This window comes from Triturus cristatus, chromosome 2_2 (assembly GCF_964204655.1).
Source record: "Triturus cristatus chromosome 2_2, aTriCri1.1, whole genome shotgun sequence".
NCBI classification, from domain to species: Eukaryota; Metazoa; Chordata; class Amphibia; order Caudata; family Salamandridae; genus Triturus; species Triturus cristatus.
In genome coordinates, this window is record NC_140582.1 from 545,441,829 (window position 1) to 545,464,218 (window position 22,390).

Genomic DNA, 22,390 nt, shown 5'->3' on the forward strand with positions numbered 1-22,390 from the left:
TGTGATGGAAAGTTCTGGAATCTGCATGGATCCACAAATTTCCACCCACCCCGCGTTCCCCAAAGTCCTACGAGAAAAATGGTACCTCACTTGTGCGGGTCGGCCTAGTGCCCCCGACAGGAAACGGCGCAAAACGCAACGTGGCCACACCTCAATTTTGCAGTGAAAAACGAGGTGTGACCACATTGCATTTTTACCGGGAGACCTGGGGGAACGCTGGGTGGTGGAAAATTTGTGTAAGCCCGGTGATGCCACAACTTTCCCACACAAAAATGTGTGAAAAAAGTGATTTTTTCAGCTAAAATTGAGGTTTGCAGGGGATTCTGGGTAAGGAAACGTTGGGGGATCCACACAAGCCATACCTCCCTGGAAGCCGCCGTCTGTCTAGTTTTCAGAAATGTATGGGTTTGGTAGGTTTTCCTTGATGGCCGCCGAGCACCGGGCCAAAAACCCAAGTGACCCCCCCTTGCAAAACCAGGTGGTTTTGCGATAGGCCATTTTGATGTCGCCTCACTACGTTTTGGGCCCTTGCCTGCCGCGGGTACTTGGGCCTCCCACACAAATGAGGCACCCTTTTTACCGGGAGACCTGGGGGAACGCTGGGTGGTGCAAAATTTGTGTGAGCCCGGTGATGCCACAAATTTCCCACACCAAAATATGTAAAAAAAGTGATTTTTTCAGCTAAAATTGAGGTTTGCAGGGGATTCTGGGTAAGGAAACTTTGGGGGATCCACGTAAGCCATACCTCCCTGGAAGCCGCCGGGTGTCTAGTTTTCAGAAATGTATGGGTTTGGTAGGTTTCCCTAGATGGCCGCCGAGCACCGGGCCAAAAACCCAAGTGACCCCCCTTGCAAAACCAGGTGTTTTTGCGATAGGCCATTTTGATGTCGCCTCACTACGTTTTGGGCCCTTGCCTGCCGCGGGTACTTGGGCCTCCCACACAAGTGAGGCACCATTTTTACCGGGAGACCTGGGGGAACGCTGGGTGGTGGAAAATTTGTGTAAGCCCGGTGATGCCACAACTTTCCCACACAAAAATGTGTGAAAAAAGTGATTTTTTCAGCTAAAATTGAGGTTTGCAGGGGATTCTGGGTAAGGAAACGTTGGGGGATCCACGCAAGCCATACCTCCCTGGAAGCCGTCGGGTGTCTAATTTTCAGAAATGTATGGGTTTGGTAGATTTCCCTAGATGGCCGCCGAGCACCGGGCCAAAAACCCAAGTGACCCCCCGTGCAAAACCAGGTGGTTTTGCGATAGGCCATTTTGATGTCGCCTCACAACGTTTTGGGCCCTTGCCTGCCGCGGGTACTTGGGCCTCCCACACAAGTGAGGCACCATTTTTACCGGGAGACCTGGGGGAATGCTGGGTGGTGGTAAATTTGTGTGAGCCCGGTGATGCCACAACTTTCCCACACCAAAATGTGTGAAAAAAGTGTTTTTTTCAGCTAAAATTGAGGTTTGCAGGGGATTCTGGGTAAGGAAACGTTGGGGGATCCATGCAAGCCATACCTCCCTGGAAGCCCCCGGGTGTCTAAATTTCAGAAATGTGTGGGTTTGGTAGGTTTCCCTATGTGCCGGCTGCGCTAGGGCCCAAAATCCACAGGTAGGCATATTGCTAAAAACAACTCTGTGCCCAGTTGGCTTTCTGCCACCCGGGGGGGCATCGGGGGAGGGGGTTTCCCGGATATGCCCCCAAGGGGGCAGAAACACTGTGGCACTGTACCCCCACACATAAAAAAGCCAGCGTAATCGTTGGCGTCTAGGGGGCTTTTTGCCCCCCAAGGGGGGCAGATTGAGGACTACTGCCCCATCAGCCCCCCCGGGGGGGCAGAAGGTCCACTAGATGCCAGGGATTTTTTTGGGCAAATTTTAATTAGGGTGAGGGCTGATCAAAACGGGCATGCCAATGCCCCCACCCTAATTAAAATTTGCCTAAAGAAATCCCTGGTGTCTAGTGGGCTTTTTGCCCCCCGGAGGGGCAGATAGGGGACTACTGCCCCATCTGTCACCCGGGGGGGCAGGAAGGCTGTAATTTTTTCAGGGAGGGGGTGGGGGCATGGGCATGCCAGTTTTGGGCAACCCCCACCCTAATTCAAATTTTCCCCAAAACACTCCCTGGCGTCTAGTGGGCTTTTTGCCCCCCCCCGGTGGGGCAGATGGGGGCAGAAAGTCCACTAGGCGCCAGAGAGTTTTTTGGGTAAATTTTAATTAGGGTGGGGGTTGCCCAAAACGGGCATGCCAATGCCCCCACCCTAATTAAAATTTGCCCCGAAAAATCCCTGGCGTCTAGTGGGCTTTTTGCCCCCCAGGGAGGGCAGATTGGGGGCTACTGCCCCATCTGTCCCCCACGGGGGGGCAGGAAGGCTGTAACTTTTGCAGGGAGGGGGTGGGGGCATGGGCATGTCAGTTTTGGGCAACCCCCAACCTAATTAAAATTTGTCCCAAAATAATCCCTGGCGTCTAGTGGGCTTTTTACCCCCCCAACAGGGCAGATTGGGGGCTGATGCCCCAATCTGCCCCCCAGGGGAGGTAGAAAATCCACTAGACGCCAGGGAGTTTTTGGGGCAAATTTTAAATAGGGTGGGGGCTGCCCAAAACAGGCATGCCAATGCCCCCACCCTAATTAAATTTTGCCCCAAAAAAATCCCTGGCATCTAATGGGCTTTTTGCCACCCGGGGGGGAGATTGGGGGTTACTGCCCCATCTGTCCCCCACGGGGGGGCAGAAAGGCTGTAATTTTTGCAGGGAGGGAGTGGGGGCCTGAGCATGTCCGTTTTAGGCAACCCCCACCCTAATTCAAATTTGCCCCAAAATAATCCCTGGCATCTAGTGGGTTTTTTGCCCCCCTGGCAGGGCAAATTGGGGGCTGATGCCCCCATCTGCCCCCCAGGGGAGGCAGAAAGTCCACTAGACGCCAGGGAGTTTTTGGGGCAAATTTTAATTAGGGTGGGGGATGCCCGAAACGGGTATGCCAATGCCCCCACCCTAATTAAAATTTGCCCCAAAAAATCCCTGGCGTCTAGTGGGTGTTTTGCACCCCGGGGTGGTAGACTGGGGGCTACTGTCCCATCTGCTACCCAGGGGGGCAGGAAGGCTGTAATTTTGGTAGGGGCATGGGCATTCCCTTTTTGGGACCCTCCACCCTAATACAAATTTGGCCCCACAAAATCCCTGGCATCTAGTGGCCTTTTTGCCCCCCCGGTGGGGCAGATTGGCGGCTAAAGCCCACTTCTGCCCCGGGCGGGGGGTAGAAAGTCAATTAGATGCCAGGGAGGTTTTTGGGCAAATTTTTAATGGGTTGGGGGCTGCCCAAAACGGGCATGCCAATGTCCCCACCCTAATTAAAATTTGCCCCAAAAATCCCTGGCATCTAGTGGGCTTTTTGCCCCCCTGGGGGGCAGATTGGGGGTTACTGCCCCATCTGCCCCCCAGGGGAGCAGGAATGCTGTTATTTTTGCGGGGGGTGGGGGCATGGGCATGCCCGTTTTGGGAGCCCCCACCCTAATTCAAATTTGCCCCCAAAAAACTCCCTGGCGTCTATTGGGCTTTTTGCCCCCCTGGCATGGCAGATTGGGGGCTAATGCCCCCATCTGCCCGCAGGGGGGGGCAGAAAGTCTACTAGACGCCAAGGAGTTTTTGGGCAAATTTGAATTAGGGTGGGGGCTGCCAAAAATGGGCAGGCCAATGCCCCCACCCTAATTAAAATTTGCCTAAAAAATCTCTGGTGTCTAGTGGGCTTTTTGCCCCCCCGGGGGGCAGATTTGAGGCTAATGCCCCAATCTGCCTCCCAGGGGGGGCAGAAAGGCTGTCATTTTTGCGGAGGGTGGGTGGGGGCATGGGCATGCCCATATTGGGCAGCCCCCACCCCAATTTACAAGAAAGAATAAATCCCTGGCGTATAGTGGGCTTTCTGTCTCCCGGGGGGGGGGGCAGATTTGGGGCTAATGCCCCCATCTGCCCCCCAGGGGGGGCAGAAAGGCTGTCATTTTTGCAGAGGGTGGGGGGGCATGGGCATGCCCATATTGGGCAGCCCCCACCCCAATTTACAACAAAAAATAAATCCCTGGTGTCTAGTGGGCTTTTTGCCCCCCCGGGGGGGGCAGATTGGGGGCTACGGCCCCCATCTGCCCCCAGGGGGGCAAAAAGACTAAATGGCACTAAAAATATTTTGGGGGCCGCTCCCCCCTCCCTGGTGTCTAGTGGGTGGATCCCTGCTTGGGGATCACCCTCCTGGGGCGATCCCCAAGCAGGGATCCACTGGGGAGGGGTACCCTTTCCAATGATACCTCTCCCGTCTTTCTATGTGCCCGGGGGGCTGATATAGCCCCCTGAGCACATGCAAAGTGAAACTGAAATGAGCCTAAAGGCTCATTTCAGTTTCGGTTTCTATGCAATGAAGACAGCGCGACATGCGCGCTGATCTTCATTGCACAGAAACCAGGGAGGGGGCCTTGGGAGCTGGGGAAGCTCTTCCCCAGCTCCTAAGGTCAAAGGCATTAAATAGAAATCCCTCTGCTGTCTGCAGCAGAGGGATTTCGTGCCCCTGGCCTCATGACGGAATGGTTCAGTCATGAGCACAGGGGCACCGATGCTCATGACGGAACCATTCCGTCATGAGCATCGAAGGGGTTAAATATGTAAAACTATCTATGTGTAGATGTATATAAAACATACATGCACAATTAAACCATAAAAAATCTAAACAAGTGAATAAGAAAAAAATAATGATTGTAAACCATAAATAAAATATTAACAATTCAAAAATGCAAAAAATACACTTACAAAAAAATACTATAAACATTAAAATAAAATAAATATTATAAAATATTTAAACAATAACAATGAATGCTATGAAATCCATTTAACTAATATTACGAAATCTCTATATACTAGTACCACTCTAGTTTATGCAACAGTCAAAAAAGTGTTTTACTTTGGAGAGGTTAGATTTACTATTCTTACTCCAGTAAGCACAATATTAGGGAAAGTGTTGGACTTCAGAGGAACTAGATTTACTATTCCTACCGCAGTCAGTTCAACAGTAGAGAAAACGTTGTACTAGGGGTGAAATTTACTATTCCCACTCCAGTCCGCCAGTCTGTGAAACAGTAGGGAAGCGTTGTATTTCGTTGGAGTGAAATTTACTATTCCCATTCTGAAGATGGCAAAAGGACGGAAAGCGTTCAATTTCGAAGGGCTGAAATGTACTATTCACACTCCAAACGGCACTATAGTAGGGACAGCGTTGGAGTTTGAAGGGACAAAATGTATTATTCCCAGTCTAGTCTGTGCAACAGTAGGGAAAGCATTGGATTTCGAAGGGCTGAGATTTATTATTCTGAATCCAGTCAGTTCAACAGTAGTGGAAGTATTGGACTTTGGAGGGGTGAAATGTACTATTCCCACTATGAACAGCGCAACAGTAGGGAAAGTGTTGAACTGCAAAGAGGTCAATTTTACTATTCGTACTGCAGTCTAAGAATGATTAGGGAAAACATTAGCTTTGAACACATTACATATATGCGAGTAACCCCATGAATTTAGAAAAAATATTAAGCTCTTAATCACAAAAATTATTAACCTAAATATATATGTATTACAAAACTAAATACAATCACTTTATATAATTATAATTCAATAAAAAATTATCAATTAATAAATAATTGTTATTCAATTAGCAATTAATTTACTTCCCACTCTGTACCGGAGGTAGAAGTGGGTGGGATCTGAGGGGCACAACATGCTTTAGTTCCCATACTTGATTTTGAAAGATAACTGTCCCAGGACAGTTAATTAACAATATTTGAGATTCTTCAGCTGAAATAGAAGGAATCAAGTCTCCAGTACTGCAAAGATGGAGAGACAGATAGTTCAACAAGAAATACGCATTTTTGCCACGTTGCCTACTGCCTGAAAGAAATTTAAATGTGTACAATTGATAAATCTGCAAATGCAAAAGATTTTCAGAAGCCAGCATTGGCTTTAATTGATGGAGTCACTTGAAGCTTGGTGATAACAGATTTATTCTATTTGAGTGGTATTGTAAGGTAACCAGCTGATCTGTGGAGTGTGTGCTTTTTGAAGGACAATTATAAACATGTTTGCACCAGGTGCATGTTACTAAGATCTATATTTTGGAATCACTTTTTTAAATCCTAAACCTAAATCGTTTTATGCATTTTGTGGCAGATTGTCTTATGTTGTGTGCAATGCAAATTTAAAACAATGCCATGCATAATCACAGTGCTTTCTGTCACAGGCTAGCACCTCCTAACCCTAAATACGCACAAGTCACTATTCCCCACATCTCCAACTAGAATTCAATTCTGTGGTTCTTTGGGTAAATACTCAGATATGTGCAGTGATCACATTAACCAAAAGAGGTTTCATAACAAATGTTAGTGCATCTTTCACTGATTAGTTTAACTCAAAATAATGACATCATATTTTGTTTTTTTTAGCTACACCTTCCATCCGACCCCAACTCTCAAGGACCCCGCCACCATTCAACACTTGAGCACAGTTCCCATACTTTTAATGCCCTTCCACCACTGCCCTGTACCCCTACAAACCTAGCAGCCCCCACATAAAACATAACTAAAAAAATAACTATTCCATAGCTTACATATTTAAAAAATAAATGTAATAATTAATTAACAATTAATAATTCATTGTTCATTATTACTTAACTTCCTGCCCTTGACCCCTTCAAATCAAGCATTCTGCAACTAAAATAAAATGAAATTTAATATGTTTCCCACAATTTACATATTTAAGATTCAATAAAATATTCAATTTAAAAATAATAATTAATAGTGAATTATTACTTAAGTAACTTCCTACCGTATACCCCTACAAACCTAGCATCCTGCAACTAAAATATAAGTAAAATAAATCAGTATTCCATATTTTACATAATTAAAAATCAATTAAATAATTAACAATTAGTAATAAATTATTTATCACTTAATTCATTTCTCACTCTACACCCCTAGAAACCTAACAGCTCACAACTAAAATATAAGTAAAATAAATAAATACTCCATATTTTACATAATTAAAAATCAATTAAATAATTAGTAAATAAAAAAAGAACTATTACCTAATTAAGTTCCCACCATACACCCCTGGAACCCAGCAGCCCGCAACTAAAATATAAGTGAAATAAATAAGTATTCTATAAATTACAAAATTAAAAATAAATTAAATAATGAATTAATAAAAAGAACTATTACTTAATTAAGTTCCCACCCTACACCCCTAGAAACCTAGCAGCCCACAACTAAAACATCAGTGAAATAAATAAGTATTCCATAAATTACAAAATTAAAAATAAATTAAATAATTACCAATTCATAATTATTTGTTGATTATTAATTAAATTCCCACCCTGTACCCCTACAAGCCTAACAGCTCAGAAATAACATATAATTAAAATAAAACAGTACGACAAAAATTACACAATAAATATTAATCATGTAATTCAGTCAGTCAGTCAAAACCACTTTAATCGATTAATTAAAATCATAAAAGTACATCACAATAATTCATACAAATATAAAATACATTACAAAATACAATGTAAAATGCTTCATTAAAAGATCAACCAAGCCAAAAAGTGAACCTCTGATGTCAAAATCCAGACTGGGCATCAAGTTTTCTCCTTATCCGCACCGCAGAAACCAGAAAATTAGCAACATTAAAAATGATCCATGGACACTCAAGTAATTGGAGATACATCAAAGCAGGTTTAACTTGATAAAAACCTCTCCCTTGAAACAATGGTAAAATATACTTCACTCTACTTGCAGTATAATAATTACAAAATAGGGTAAAGTGCACAGTGTCTTGGATTGAGCTATCATCACATTTACAAAGAGCAGCATCTTCTGGTTTGCTCCAACCTTGAAAGCTCCCTAAATTAAAATGTATCAGGTTAAAGCGAAATCTGGTCAACAGTCAGCGGTGAAATTGATTCGTAACTAACTTAAGATAAGGCTCGATCAGGGGGGAGGTTATTAGTAAGAAATGGGCCCTTACAGACACTTTATTAAGTTCCTCCCCCTCCCGCTGTAGAGACCTTGAATTCAGGAACTGGACTTTAATTTGGTCAACATCCCCCTTGGTGATCATTTCTGGGTTGTCGTAGATCTCAGGGCGCCCTAGATTATAAAACGTTCTCTTGATGTACGAGAGCCATGGGATATCAGACGCTCTATCTAAACCCATACAGTCTTTTAAGATTAGTCGGTTTAGAGAGAGTTCAGGGTTCGGCCATATTTTCAACCAAAATATAAGGGGGGCCAAACTTATGCGGTCGGAAACATAATCCATTCCTAATTCTTGGTGTATTGAGAAGGTGGGGGAAGACTGGGGGACGGAGAGAAGTGAGCGAAGAAATTTATTTTCTACCGTTTGGACACCCTCCGCTTTTTTATACCCCCAGATGGCTGCACCGTAAACCGCTAAAGCTAAACATTTTGCCCTATAAATGGCAAGAACTGCCTCACATGGTTTACCACCCAAACGTCGGGCAAAACTTAATATGGCGGAGGAAGCTCTGCCTACACTGTTCTTCTTAGCTGTAAGCTGAGGGGTCCATAAACATCTATCATCAAACAGGACCCCCAGGTAGGTAAATACCTTTACTTTTGTGACCTCTACTCCGTTACAATAAAAGTTTTTGACTCTGTTTTTATGTGTGCCCAGGGTCATAACATGAGATTTAGTGCTATTCACCACTAGATCCAGAGAACTCATGAACTCCCCGAAGGAGTTCAGTAGTCGCTGTAGTACCAAAGGGGTACGGGCCAATAAAACGGCATCGTCCGCGTACAGAAGAACAGGTAAGCTACCGCTCCCTATACGCGGAGTATCCAAGCTGGCCTTGCCTAGGGTGATATCTAACCTGTTGATGTATAAGGTGAAAAGTAGGGGGGCCAGGATACAGCCCTGGCGGACTCCTCTGGACGATTTAAAGTGTTGTGTGCATTTCCCCTCATGGGACACCCTTACTGCAGCATATAAATCTTTGTGCAAATCCGCAAGAAAATGGACAAGGCAAGGATCAATCCCCAAATCCAGTAGGATCGTCCACAGCTTTGATCTGTTCACCAGATCAAAAGCTGTGGCTAGATCCATAAAAGCCAGATATATGTGGCCTTTGGTTGATTTAGTGTACTTATTAATTAACAAGTACAAGTTAAGGCACTGTTCCATAGTGCCCCTGCCAGGTCTAAAGCCATATTGTGCCTCTGATAAAGTCCCCTTCTCAGTTACCCAGTCTGAAATTTTATGCAGAATCACTTTGCCCAAAATTTTGACCGCTGAGTCAATTAATGAGATGGGCCGGTAACATCTCGGATCACCCCTCTCTCCCTTTTTAAAAACCGGAATGATGATTGATTTGGACCAGGACTCCGGGAACCCATTCACAACACTAGCGTTAAAGTCGTTGGTTAAGATAATACTCCAGAGCTCGATGTCACCTTTATAGAGTTCCAACGGGACACCATCTGGTCCTGGGGCCTTGTTTGAGGCAGAATCTTTTATAGCCTTACATACATCAAGTTTGTCACATATCACGGGGTTGGAGGGGGAGGATGAATCAGGGACCTTAAAACTGTCCAGGGACAAATTGCTAGCGTAAATTCGTTCAAAGTGGGCCAGCCACTCCTCCTCTGGGATATTTATATCGAGTGGAGCATTTTCCTCCCATGTTAAGAGTGGGCTGTTGACTATGTTCCAGAACTTGGCACTATCCTTAAGGACCTCTACCGAGGTTAAGGCATCCCAGGCCTCTTTCTTAAGTTCATTTTTACGCCTCTGGGTAGTAAGTTTGTAATTTTTCCTAAGGATAGAAATATGGGCCTTATCCCGAGGTGGCTTTTTTAAATCAATTAGTAAATTTTGGTGAGCCCTGGAACAGCTGGTATCGAACCACTTTTTCCCTTGTGTAGGGCGCGGTTTACTAATGATAGTGAGGTCTGAGGCGACGTGGGAGCAGATGGAGTCATAGGCAGAGATTATCTCTCCCCCCGTGGTGGAGGAGTCCAAACACTTCCAAAACGCGCCACTGTTATTTACAATTACATTTTCCAAAAAGTCCTCCGGAACTACTTTGGCCCACTTTAATTTCCTACCATGGTCACAGGAGACTAGAGTAACAGGAACTGGTGCCAATGGTGCCTCCTTGGGACGAAAACCCTTATATAAAACTAAAATTACAGGATTATGGTAACTGAATGGAGACCGGAAAACATAATACCTATGGACCCACCTTAAAAGAGCTGGAGATAGAAAAATGTAATCGATAATTGATTCGCTATCCCTAGCTTCAAACGTCGCTACCCGTTGGCTCTTAGTTAAAAAAACAGGGCTCATAAAGATCTGCCAGTTGAAGAAGCTCTTCAAGAGCCTCGCCCTTAATAGAATGTTCAAAGTGGGGGGGTGCAGAATGCGGGGGGCCATGTGGGTCAACAATCTTACAATTAGCCTCACAGAGATGAATATTAAAATCACCCATAAAAATGATTTGTACAAAAGTGGTCTGACGTGCTCTATATAATTCCAAAAAATTTGATAAAATACTAAGATTCTCATTCACAGGTACACAATCCCCAGCATTGTAAAAGTTGATGAACAAAATTTTAGATTGCGACTCCAATGTACATTCCTACATTAGGCAATTATGAGAGGTTGTGTCTAACTGGGAGATCTTGACCTTGAGTTTTATAGAGAAAAGGAACAGCAGGCCACCCTTAGCTCTTCCTGCTACCGTTGGTAATGCAGGGAGGGAATAAGATTTAAAGCCGTCAACCCACAGATTATTTACCCTAGCCCAGGTCTCTTGTAGGGCTATAATGTCAAAACCTGTGACAAATTCTAACTAATTAACGTCTTCTTGTTTAGAGCGTAGACCAGCAACGTTCCAGCTCATTATTCTCACGAAAACACCTGGGTCCCCTAGGTTAACAATGTCGTTACCAGTATTACAAAGTAAGGGGACTATAGGAACTAGTCAGTCATTGGCCTCTAACTGGGACAGGGGTAAAAACCTGTTAGATAGAACAATGGCATCAGTGGACCTATCTATCCTATTGAGTCTGGAATGACCCTGAGAAAGGGCTTTGGTGAAACGCCATGGCTCAGGGTCTTCACTAGAAACAGCACATAGGGACAGTGCCAATGAGCGCTCTGAACGTGATGGAAGGCATGTAATTCAATACATTTATTAAATATTTATTATTTATTTATTATCTAATAAACTTCCCACCCTATCGCCCAGAAACCCAACAATCTGCTACAACACGATAAATTACAATTAAAAATTAATTTTAAAAATTAAAATCACTTCAGATTGAAAGCTGTATTATATAAACTATTAAAACATTTATATAAACAATAGCAACACATAACATCTATATATCAACTAAAACATTAAAATAATTTTTTTAAACTATATTTTTAACCACTATATTAGTGAATTGCTGATATTTCTGTCTCCCGATATTTTTAAAACAAGATTTTGTCCAAAGACCAAACACATTTTGTGACCCACACGTCACACCACCACAGATTTTCAAGTCTCCACATTGCTAAATGATTGCAGATGATAGTTTCAAAATGTGTCACTGGAACCTATGGTAAAAAACTAGACACACAAATTGTCATATCTCATTTACTAATGGTTCATACTCTCTTTATGAGTTCTGCTCCATTACAGTATGACCACTCACACATGTCCCATTTTGAAAGAGTGATGTGTGGGATAGCTGGGTGGGATGGTGTGAAGCAAGAGGCCAGAGAACAGGCAACAAAGATAGCTCCTGCTAATTATCCAGTAATACAAATGTACATTATGCCTTTTAGCAAATGGGTCCCAGCTCTTGTAAAGTTTGCATCTCACCCCTATAGTCATTGTTGTATCAGTTGTAATGACTAATAGATAATACCCCATGACCAGGGCTTGACTTGATGGACTTTATTTTATTTGATTGTTTGTACTTTTGTCAACCTAAACCCATTGATTATGCATTATCTTTGTCCTTCACACTGAAGAGGAATACACTAGAAAAGCATTAGTAGTCACTTTTGAGTAGGTTGAGCCAAAGCTGATGGCTTTGGTACTGGAGAACTAGAAGCAAGTCCTTGTCTTGGTTGAAACATCCTGTGAAAAATCACCTAATCTCCCCAAGCCCTAAAAAAGTGTGATTTTCATCTGGTGCTCATGTAAAGCACTCAATGGCCCTGAAATAAGTTCCAGCTATATTGAATTGCCAAAAATAAATATATGAAAATCGTTAGGTTATCCTATTATGGAATGAACAACAATAGAAATCAAAAATTGATTTGACTATTTTCTGTGTTTACAATGATGAGTAAGTGAGATAGTCACGGCATGTCATGGTCAATCTTGAAGTCGTTTTTCTTTCCCCTTCATCTCAGGAGCCTCATCTTGTATTTCCACAGAAAGCCCTTTGCTGTTTAAACATTTTCAGACTTGGGTAGATACCCAGTTAGTTTACCGAAAATAGTAATGGATTAATGGCTTTGGAGGGCTAAAAGAAAGGCCTCAGTATTGGCACACTGCTTAGGTTTCTGGCTAGTGCAGAATTTTCAGAGAGGCTGAATGCGGTGATGGCATGTTTGTACCTTGAGAGAGGAATTTAGCTGAAGTAAGGTTAAGAAACCTGTGTTGGCTAAAAACGGCCATTAATATAGACTGTAAACTAGAAATGACGAGCACTTGGGGCGCACCACATATAGTAATTCGAAGCGACAGGCTCTAGCACACAGAAAGTCATCTACTAAATGGCACAAATCAAAATTTCTCTCCCTCCATCCCTCTCCTTCTATTCTCTCTCTCCCTTGCACTCTATCTTGCTTTTTCTCTCCACTTCCTTTCAATCCATTTCATCTCCTCCCCCACCCTGTCTCACATTCTGTACGCTCCCTTCTATCTCCTGCCTCCATTCTCTCTCACCTCCATTCTCCTTGTTCTGCATTGTTCCTCCCCCCTCCATTCTGTCAATCTGAGACTCCTGTCCATGCTCTCTTCGTCCCTCCTTCAAACCCCTTCCATATATGCGAGTGACCCCCCTCCACCAGCAACCTTCGTTGTGCACCTTTAACTACCCCCGCTACTGGGTAATCAGAGTCGGAGTCTTAGATGGTGCATAACGGCTGCAGTTTATTTGAAAGCATGAAACACAAACATCACATTCCTCATGGTCATTTGTGTGCTCCATGATAGCAACACTGCATCACATCTATAAATTTATCACCCTCTGATGCATTGCTCTTTACATTACTTCTAGCACTTCCAGCACAGCACCCTGGGTGATGCCCCCCCCCTCCACTCCTTTGGTGTTTAGCGCTTGCAGCCTCCAGGCTTTCCTTGCTACCGGTACTTTGAGTGGGTGGCCATCAGGCCCGACCCGTGCTGCATGTGCTGTGACCATCTGCTGCTGACCCCAAGCTGGCCAATCGCCTGCTCCCCCAGTATCCCTGCCAAAAGGCCTCCCAAGGACACTGTTTTCGCGGCTCATCTACCTAGGCCAGTGTGCTTTCTTGTCTGTCTATTTTGTGCTGTTTCTGACTGCCCTTTTCCCAATTTGCGGTTGCAACACCCGCTCTTTGGTGTGAGTGGGCCAAAGTCGAGCAGGGAAGATAAGGCCTTCTTGGCCTTGCCTCTTTCTTTATCCCCCTTGCCCTCGCCAAGCCCTTTGTTTTGATTGGGGTAGTTCAAACCCCACCGTCAAATCGCCTCCCCCCATTTTTCCAGGCACCAGGCTCTTTTTTAGGGCATTTTCTTGTTACTCTGTGAGGCCCCACCCTGAGAAGACATTTTTTCATGTCAATTTCAATTTCGAAGGGCTGAAATTTACTATTCCCACTCCAAATAGCACTACAGTAGGGACAGTGTTGGAGTTTGAAGGCCCGCGCCATTTCTCTCGTATCTGCCAATAGTTGTAGCTTTAATATAATGACACATTCAAACAATATTTTCACATGCCTGTGTTTGCATGCCTATGTCTATGCTATTAGCTTTACCAATACATTTTAATATCAGCCATAGCTTAAGGGCATGCAAAGTCTACATACCTATTGGAAGGTATCAGGTATCAGAGCTCTTTATATGAACACCAGTTTCGTTACAGATGGCCGCATTCTTTTTTTTTTGTTAGGCACAGGGAGATTAAGTGATTTGTCCAGAATCACAGGATGTTGAGCATCCCTGTCGAGACTTGAACCCGGCTCACCAGTTTCGTGGTCGACCGCTCTAGCCGTAAGGCTACATCCTCTCCCCTGTTCACACATACGTCTTGCTTACACACTGCGTACCCCCTCTCCTTTCTTTTGGGATTCATGCATAATTTACAAGTGTACACCATTACTTTTTTCTGATTCTAACTCCAATTTTGTATAGAAAAGCTTTATCATTCAAAAGCTGTGTCCACAGCGTGCACAAACCTCAACAATGTTCACATGCACAGCATGTGTCGTGGTGACAAAAACTCTTCATCTCCAGTAACTCACCGTCAATGGGATTAATGGAGAAGTCGTGGAGAGGGGTAAGTATTCGGTAGGAAATCATTCCATTCTCCCCCGAGTCCTTGTCAGTGGCTGACACAGTCAGAACAGAGGTGTGCACAGGCGCCAGCTCAGGAAGTACAACCTGCAAAGGAAAAATGCAGACATCAAAACGAGCAGCACAGGAGGTCTGAGTGTTAAAGAATACTAGCCCATACATTTTAGACCGAGTTCTTTCATTCCATAAACCAGATATACAGTCCTTACTTGAAGCTGCTTGTACTCACTGGTCTTTTTAAGCTCAAACAACCTTGCATTCTTAAGATAATAACATAACATTTTCCAATATTCCAGATTTAAAACTGAAGGTACTGTTTTATTAACAATATCCATTTCAGATTTCCCTTTAAACATTTCTGCTTCCAGAACTGTTCAGCGAGGAAGATGATATTCACCGTCTCCTCATGCAATAGAACCATATTGGAAGAAAGGCTTTGCACAGCATCAGGGCAAGCTTCCCTCTTCTCTCCAACTCAGGCTGACATTTCACTTGCACTGCATGGAATGTGTCTGGGGGCCCTTGACTTACTCAAGTCAAGCTAAGAGTTCTGACAGCGCTGAAATCAATTATAGATTAGTAAACTTGCTAATTTTTCCTGGTGAACTGAAAACAAAAACACACTTACATTAACAATTCAGCAGCCATTCATTCATCCTCCTCTAAACAGAGACTTAAATGATTATGAGATTTGTATTAAAAAACTCGATAAACACTATTTGCCTAAAGTCAGTACCATCTTGGAAAGATATCAATGTGCAAAAAGAACTCAAAAGGATGAAGAAAGTGTACAACGTTATGTCGCTGATTTGAGGAAACTTGCATCATCCTACAAATTAGAAAATTTAACTGATGAACGCATCCGGGATCAGTTTATGTTTGGTTGCAATGTGGAGAAAGTAAGGGAAAAACTGTGGCTGCATGACAAACCAACTTTAGATGAAGTCCTCACAGTAGCCAAAAGGATAGAACATTCCTTGAAATGTGTTGCAGTAATAAAAAAGGATAGTGAAAAATATGCTAAAATACAAGTTGTTAAAGAAAAACAGCAAGTGTGGGTGGAAAAAGGTAGAGACAAGCCTTCTATTGAAAAAAAGGGTTTGTTGAAAAAGTGGTAGAACTTAGATGTTATAGATGTGGTAAAGTTGGGCATTTGGCGAATTATAAAAGATGTCCAGCATTGGGTCAAACGTGTGTTAAATGTAAAAAGAAAGGACATGTTTCTTTGATGTGCAAAACCAAACCAGAACCAAGAATCAAGAGAGTAGAATTTTATGAAGGCAACGATTCTGAGAATAACTTTGATGATTTTGAATGTGGTCAGATTGTTGTACAAGTTCAATATGCTAGTGACAAGAAATCTTGCCCCTTTGATAGTATTTCTGTTGAAGGGCAAACTACTCGTGTTTTATTTGACTTGGGAGCTAAAATCACCATTGTTTCTAATGATTTTTATTTCATAAAATTGAAAGACTAAATATCACTTTTGAAGCCTGTTATTGTTCCTTTGGCTTATGGAGGTGAGCGTATTAAACGACATGGTTATTTCATTGGGTTGATTTAATACAAAAACAGGCCGGTTTCTGGGAAAATCTATGTATCTAAAACGGGTGACATCATAATTAGCTAGATACATCAAGATGACTTAGGAGTATTTCTTGATCCTAATGCTTATTTTCAGATCAAAGATAGGGTGGATCCTGTGATGAAATATGGAGAGGATGAGTTTTTTTTACATGATCTAAAAAATGAATTTCCTGGTGTTTTCAAACGAGAGTTGGGATGTTTAAAAGGTTATCAACGTAGGATCAAACTTAAAGATGATGCGATACCTGTTTGCTGTAGGGTAAGAAATGTTCCTTTTTCTGTGAGGGATGATATGCAGAAAGAAATTTGTAAACTAATTAGCTCTGGCATCATTGAGAAAGGACAGGAAACAGAATGGTTGGCTCCAGTAGTCGCTGTCAGGAAACCTAATGGAGACTTACGTCTTTGCATTGACTTAAGACAGCTACATAAGTGTGTAGTGGTTGATAGATATCCCCTACCAAACATTATTGAGTTGTTAGTGTTACTTGGTGGAGTAAAAGTATTTAGCACTATTGACCTCACTCCTGCTTACCATCAGATTGAGCTGGAAATATCTAGTAGAGACCTCACATCGTTCACAACTCCCTTTGGCACATTTGGATCTATTAGAATGCCATTTGGTTTAGTCTCAATGGAAAATGTACTGAAAGGTCAAGATGGAGTGTGCATATACCAAGATGACATTTTGATATTTGGGGCTAATGTAGATGAACATGATGCTCGATTGAGGATGGTTTTTAAAATATTATGTGATTGCAATCTCACCATAAAAATGGAAAAGTGCAGATTTAGGTCTACTTCTATAAATTACTTAGGACATAGCATATCTGGTGAGGGAGTCAAGCCGAGGAGTGATCTGGTCAATACAATTCAGAATATGAGTTTTCCTACAAACAAGAATGAATTGATGAAATTCTTAGGAATGGTAGAATATTATGCCAAGTCTGTAAAGAATGTTGCTGAATGTACCATGAATATGAGGTGTTTGTTACGCAAGGGTGTTGAATTTAAATGGACAGAAATTTGTGAAAATGAATTTTGCACTGTTGAACAAAAATTGAGCACTGCTCTTCCTCTTAAGAGTTTTGATCCTAGGTCCAAACCAATTGTAACCACTGACGCCAGTGAAAAAGGACTTGGTGCAGTTTTACAACAGCACAGTTCTTCTGGCATGCGGACTATCATGTTTTTATCTCTAAGTTTGAAAGATGCGGAAACATGTTATTCGGTTGTAGAAAGAGAATCCCTTGCGGTTTTTTTGGGCTATAAAAAAGTTGAAGAAATTTCTTTGGGGAATTGATTTTGATGTCCGCAGTGATCATAAACCTTTAGTAGAAATTTTTAACAAAAAAGGTCTGGCTTTGATTTCCAGTAGAATCACCAAATGGGTTATTGGATTGCGGGAATATAGTTTTTCACTTAAATACATTCCTGGTTGTGAAAATGATGTTGCGGATGTCTTGTCACACCTCGTTCCTGGAGAGTCTCTGGAAGATGAAGATGTTGATGGATATCAGGAGTGGGTTTGTGTAGTGGATCATGATATCATTTCTGAGATAAGGTGGAGTGAGGACGTAGGCAGTGATTATACTTTGAAAGAAGTGATGTCTTTTGTGCAAAAGGGTTGGACAAGTATTAAAGAGGGATCTGAATTATCTAGACCATTTTGGTACGTGAGAAATGAATTGTCTGTTGTGAATGGTTTGTTGTTTCGGGGTACTAGGTTAATCCCACCTGAGATCCTTAAAAAGGAATTAGTGGATTTAGCTCATACTAGTCATGCGGGGCTTACCAAATGCAAGGAAAGATTGCGCATGTCATATTGGTGGCCTGGCATGGACAAATTAGTGGAGCGCAGTGTGCGAGACTGTGTGCCGTGTACTTTAAGTGACAAATCTAAATGTCCCAGAGTACAGCCTATGATTCTGAGAAAACGTCCTTCAAAACCATAGCAAGATATTGCTTTAGACATTTTAGGGCCAGTACATGGTAATGGGTTGCAAATCTATCTTCTGGTCATTGTTGACATGTACTCATGTTGTCCTGAAGTTTTCTTTTTATCTGTAATTGATTCTGCACATGTGATCAAGTGTCTGAAGGAATTATTTTCAAAGGAAGTTGTGCCTGGGGCAATTCTAACTGACAATGGTGTTCAATTGACTTCAAAAGAAATGGAAGAGTTCTTATCATCAAATGCCATAGTTCATTAAACTTGCTCTCTTTACCATCCCGAGGCTAATGGAATGGTTGAGTGATTCAACAGAGTGCTCAAGGAGACCATTACCTTAGCTAAGTCTTTATCATTGGAATGGAAGGATGAGGTTCTCAAGAAAGTTGAAGAATACAGGTTCACTTCTCATGGCACCACTGGGAAAACTCCTTTTCTGTTATTTCGTGGTAGAGTACTAAATACCAGATTGGAACCTTTCTGGGTCAACGCGTATGAATTGGCCATGGGGAAGGAAGGTGTGTGTGATGGTAGTGATGTACATCAGAGAGAAGAGAGAAAAGCTACTGAAAGGAAACATGAATTGCATTTGGCCTCCATTCCAATATTTGCATCACATTATTGCAGTTTTGCACACATTAACATCACAGAGTCATGCAGCTGGTAGAATTACTCCTGCATGTCCATGTAAACAAAAGCAGCATTTACCTTCATATTCACTGAGGGAGACCTGTAGTGCAGGAAAGCAGTAGACATGTAATTAACAGGAAATTGTGTAAACAAGCATTGACAAAGCCAATTGCTCTGGCCTTTCATATAGCTACAAAAACTCAAGTGATTATTACATGTTCTCTTCGAGCCAGAAGAAACAGTGTGGTCTGTCTTTAACAATAATTAAGCCCTTCTGAACTCTACTAGATGTTCCTCTAAAGTCAGAAGCAACTGTTTAACAAGTATGTCACAAAGCTGTATTAACTCATATTGTTACTAAATGCCCCTCTCAGGTCATATGCAACTACTTCAAATGTCCTACACAAAGCTGAGGGGGTGTGGCTGCAACATAAAAATATACATACACACTTTTGCTACTGTAATACATTGTGATATATTCAATAGGATAAGCAAATAAGCAGATGCTGGTGTAAGCTGATGACTCAATATCACAACTTTCAATAAATGTCTGCATTACTATGGAACACCTGTAAACACAACCTAGTATATACAGGCAATAACAATTACTGGTTAAGTTAAGTGCCTTCTAACATATTGTTTGGTAAACAGTTTTTTTGAGTGGCACTATATTTATGTCCCAGTAAAAGGCCAACTGCCTTATGGAAAAGCATTGAAATTAGTTCATCAAGCCTCAGTTCCACTTAGTCATCAATAGTTGAATGCAAAAACATTGAAGTTCTTTCATGAAGCTGCAGTTCCACAAGTGGATACTAGGTGCCCCTCACAAGTCAAATGAAAAAGCTTCGAAATTCTTACATGAAGCTGCACTTCCACTTGTTGTGATAGAGATCCAGCTCAAGTAAGAGGCAAATGTTTCAAATGACCTGCATCAAGAGGAGAGAGTCTAGCTTTCGTACAGAAATTTGCATACCCACTATTGCTATTTTAATTATTTGTGCTTCTTTTCCATAGGAATAATTATTTGCCAAAGCTGATTCATAATAACGAGTACAAAAATTACAGTTTTCAATAAATGTCTTTTATTTTTTTAAAGAATATTGTGATCACACTACAATTTATAGGAACTTTTATTCAGTGTTACGTACAAGAACATTTAGATAGTCAATTATGTCAGTTCATGTTTCAGTGGGTGTATGCTTTATGATTGAGTTGAGAAGAGTGTTTTCTGAATACTAATAACGCTGGTTCAGCATTCCAATAGGAGTGATTTAGCTACTAGAAGGGTCTCTCAAGTTGTTGAAATGTCAGTCACAAACCTGTGTGGTTTTAGTAGGATAAATAAATATACCAAATCTGGTTTATAGTGAGGAATGAACATTGTTATTTAAAATAAAGGTCTTGAAAATTATGAAAACAGTAAGCCCGGGCGGAACGGGCATAGTGCCTCTACGCAGAGTTCCATGGAGTGGGAAAAAAACTCAGTGGAACTCCTCTCCGCTCTGCTCCCTCCCCCCTCCCTAAGTAAATATAATGTAAAAAAGGCACTTACCTGCCGATGTGCACGCGCAAGACGTACAACGTAGGGGTTATCAAAGAAGAAGCAAAGAGAGGATGAGGAAAGAGAGCGGCTATGGCGAGGAGGAGGCCGCCACGGCAGGAAAGTGCCTTTTTTCTTACATTATAATTACTTTGGGAGGGTGGAGGGGCAAGCTAACTACGCTCCGCCACGGAGTCAGAGTTTTGCCCGGGGTTAGAAAATAGTTGAAGTAACCCTACTATACATAGGGGCTATCAATCATTGGGAAGTACAAGTGTCTAACAATTTACATTTTTGGGGAACTACTTTTTAGGTGTATGTGTACATGTGCAAGGGAAATGCAGTCACTCAAAGTCAGAGCATTCAATGGCTAGAATGGGATGGTCTGTTGAGCTATACTTTCTGCAGGGGTCGGAGGGAGCATAATTTGAGTGATATGTATACATACCAATGTTGAAAGGGTGTTGTTTGGGTGTGGAAATATGGATTTTTCTGATCAGTTATGTCCCCTATCTTGGACCCCAACGGTTTCATGTATGAATCACAAGTACATGTATGTTCCCTCCAGTTCCAGTTATGAAGACGCAAACACATGTGCGTCCACCGTCAACATGTCCTCTTTCAGATCCGCCATGAATAGGCCGGATATTCCATTCCTAAGTATGAAAGGCCACCGGCTTTATATGGTTCACTTATGCCATTTTACAGTCCAGACAAGTAGGCCCTGATTCTGTCATCAAGCTTTTCTTGCTTTCTGCCTCTGAAGCTCCAGTCTGAGCCTGCATCTGTGACCATGAACTTTGTCCCATTCCCTGCGCGGCTCACGAAGCCTGACATCAGCCTGTTGCCTGCCAAGAAACTGTATTTCACCTTCGAAATTATCTGCTCCGCTCCCTGCCCAATGCATTCCTGTCTAGTAGTTTCAGTAAACATTCTTCCAGCTACCGAGCAAAGGCCCGGTTTCTCTGTCTTTATGCAAGTAATTCATAGCCCTGTTACTATGGAAGATTCCTACCCTCGCATCTAGTGTAGACACTTAGACGCTTGTACACGCACTAACAGTCAGTATAGTCAGTATAGAATAAGATTCTACTCTAAGAGACCTCTCTTCTGGATAACATAGTTCTTTAAACATAGGATGTTAGATATGATTTGGGATTAGGTTGACTTGACCCTCCAGACTTCTGTCGCCACATGTAGAGCTAAATGTCAAGTCCCCTTCACCCCCTAGTTGCACGTCAATCACACGTCATACTGCTGTGCGCGCATCTCTGCCAAGTATTTCTGCTGACATTGCAAAATTATTTCATAGGTCCACCCATATGTGACATCACAACCAATGACGTTTCCTTGTTACTCCCAATTACGCCTCCTTCAGCTACGCATGTGAAATGTTATCTTTGCTATCAATTGTTACGCCTCTTGCATTTGCTTCACTGTAATGCCTATTGTATAAAAGTGATTAATTATCAATAATGTATGTACTTCACTTCCTGAACCTTCGTGGTGATGGAACTTGGAGCAACCGATTCGAATCGTCCATTGGAATAAAGCCCATTCCGAACCTCTAATACCACGGATTCTGCCTCTTATTTACTGAGCTATTTTTATTATGTTTCTGTATCAAATTAAGTCCCGGTAATTAAATTATTTACCACATGAATGGCGCCCGAACAGGGACACTTTCTCATCTCACGCGCCGGCGGTGCGTTGCAGGCCCGGTCTCCTGCCACAGCTGGACGGACAACAACGCGTACCAGCAGGATTTCCTGTATCTCCCTCCGGTCAAGCGGGGGCGACTGAGGCTGCGATCAACACCCAGACGAGGCGGTGAGAAGTGCGAAGTATCCCGACCAGAGCCTAGCTGAGAGAGCAAGATCCGAGGTATACAGAGGCCCACCAGGTTTCCGAAGCTCAGAAGTGTCCGAAGTTGTCGAGTCGAGTCCAGTCCGGTCCAGTTCAGTTCAGTTCCGTTCCGAGGCTTTCCGTTCCGAGCTACCCGGTGAGTACCATTACTGGGGAGGCGTTCTGACGTGCACATAGGTTGTGCCGGTCAAGACGGGTTTGGGTACACAAATCCGGTCTGCAC

At 42.7% G+C, this 22,390-nt stretch overlaps 1 protein-coding gene across 1 annotated transcript in view; it reads right to left on the minus strand.

Moving 5' to 3' along the window:
- The window catches only part of DCHS2 (dachsous cadherin-related 2), a 1,150,696-nt gene that overhangs the window by 44,893 nt on the left and 1,083,413 nt on the right, over nt 1-22,390 (minus strand). Inside the window, exon 22 of the mRNA XM_085641695.1 lies at nt 14,542-14,680. Coding sequence (XP_085497821.1) covers nt 14,542-14,680 — 139 coding nt within the window. The remainder of the gene's footprint in view (nt 1-14,541; nt 14,681-22,390) is intronic.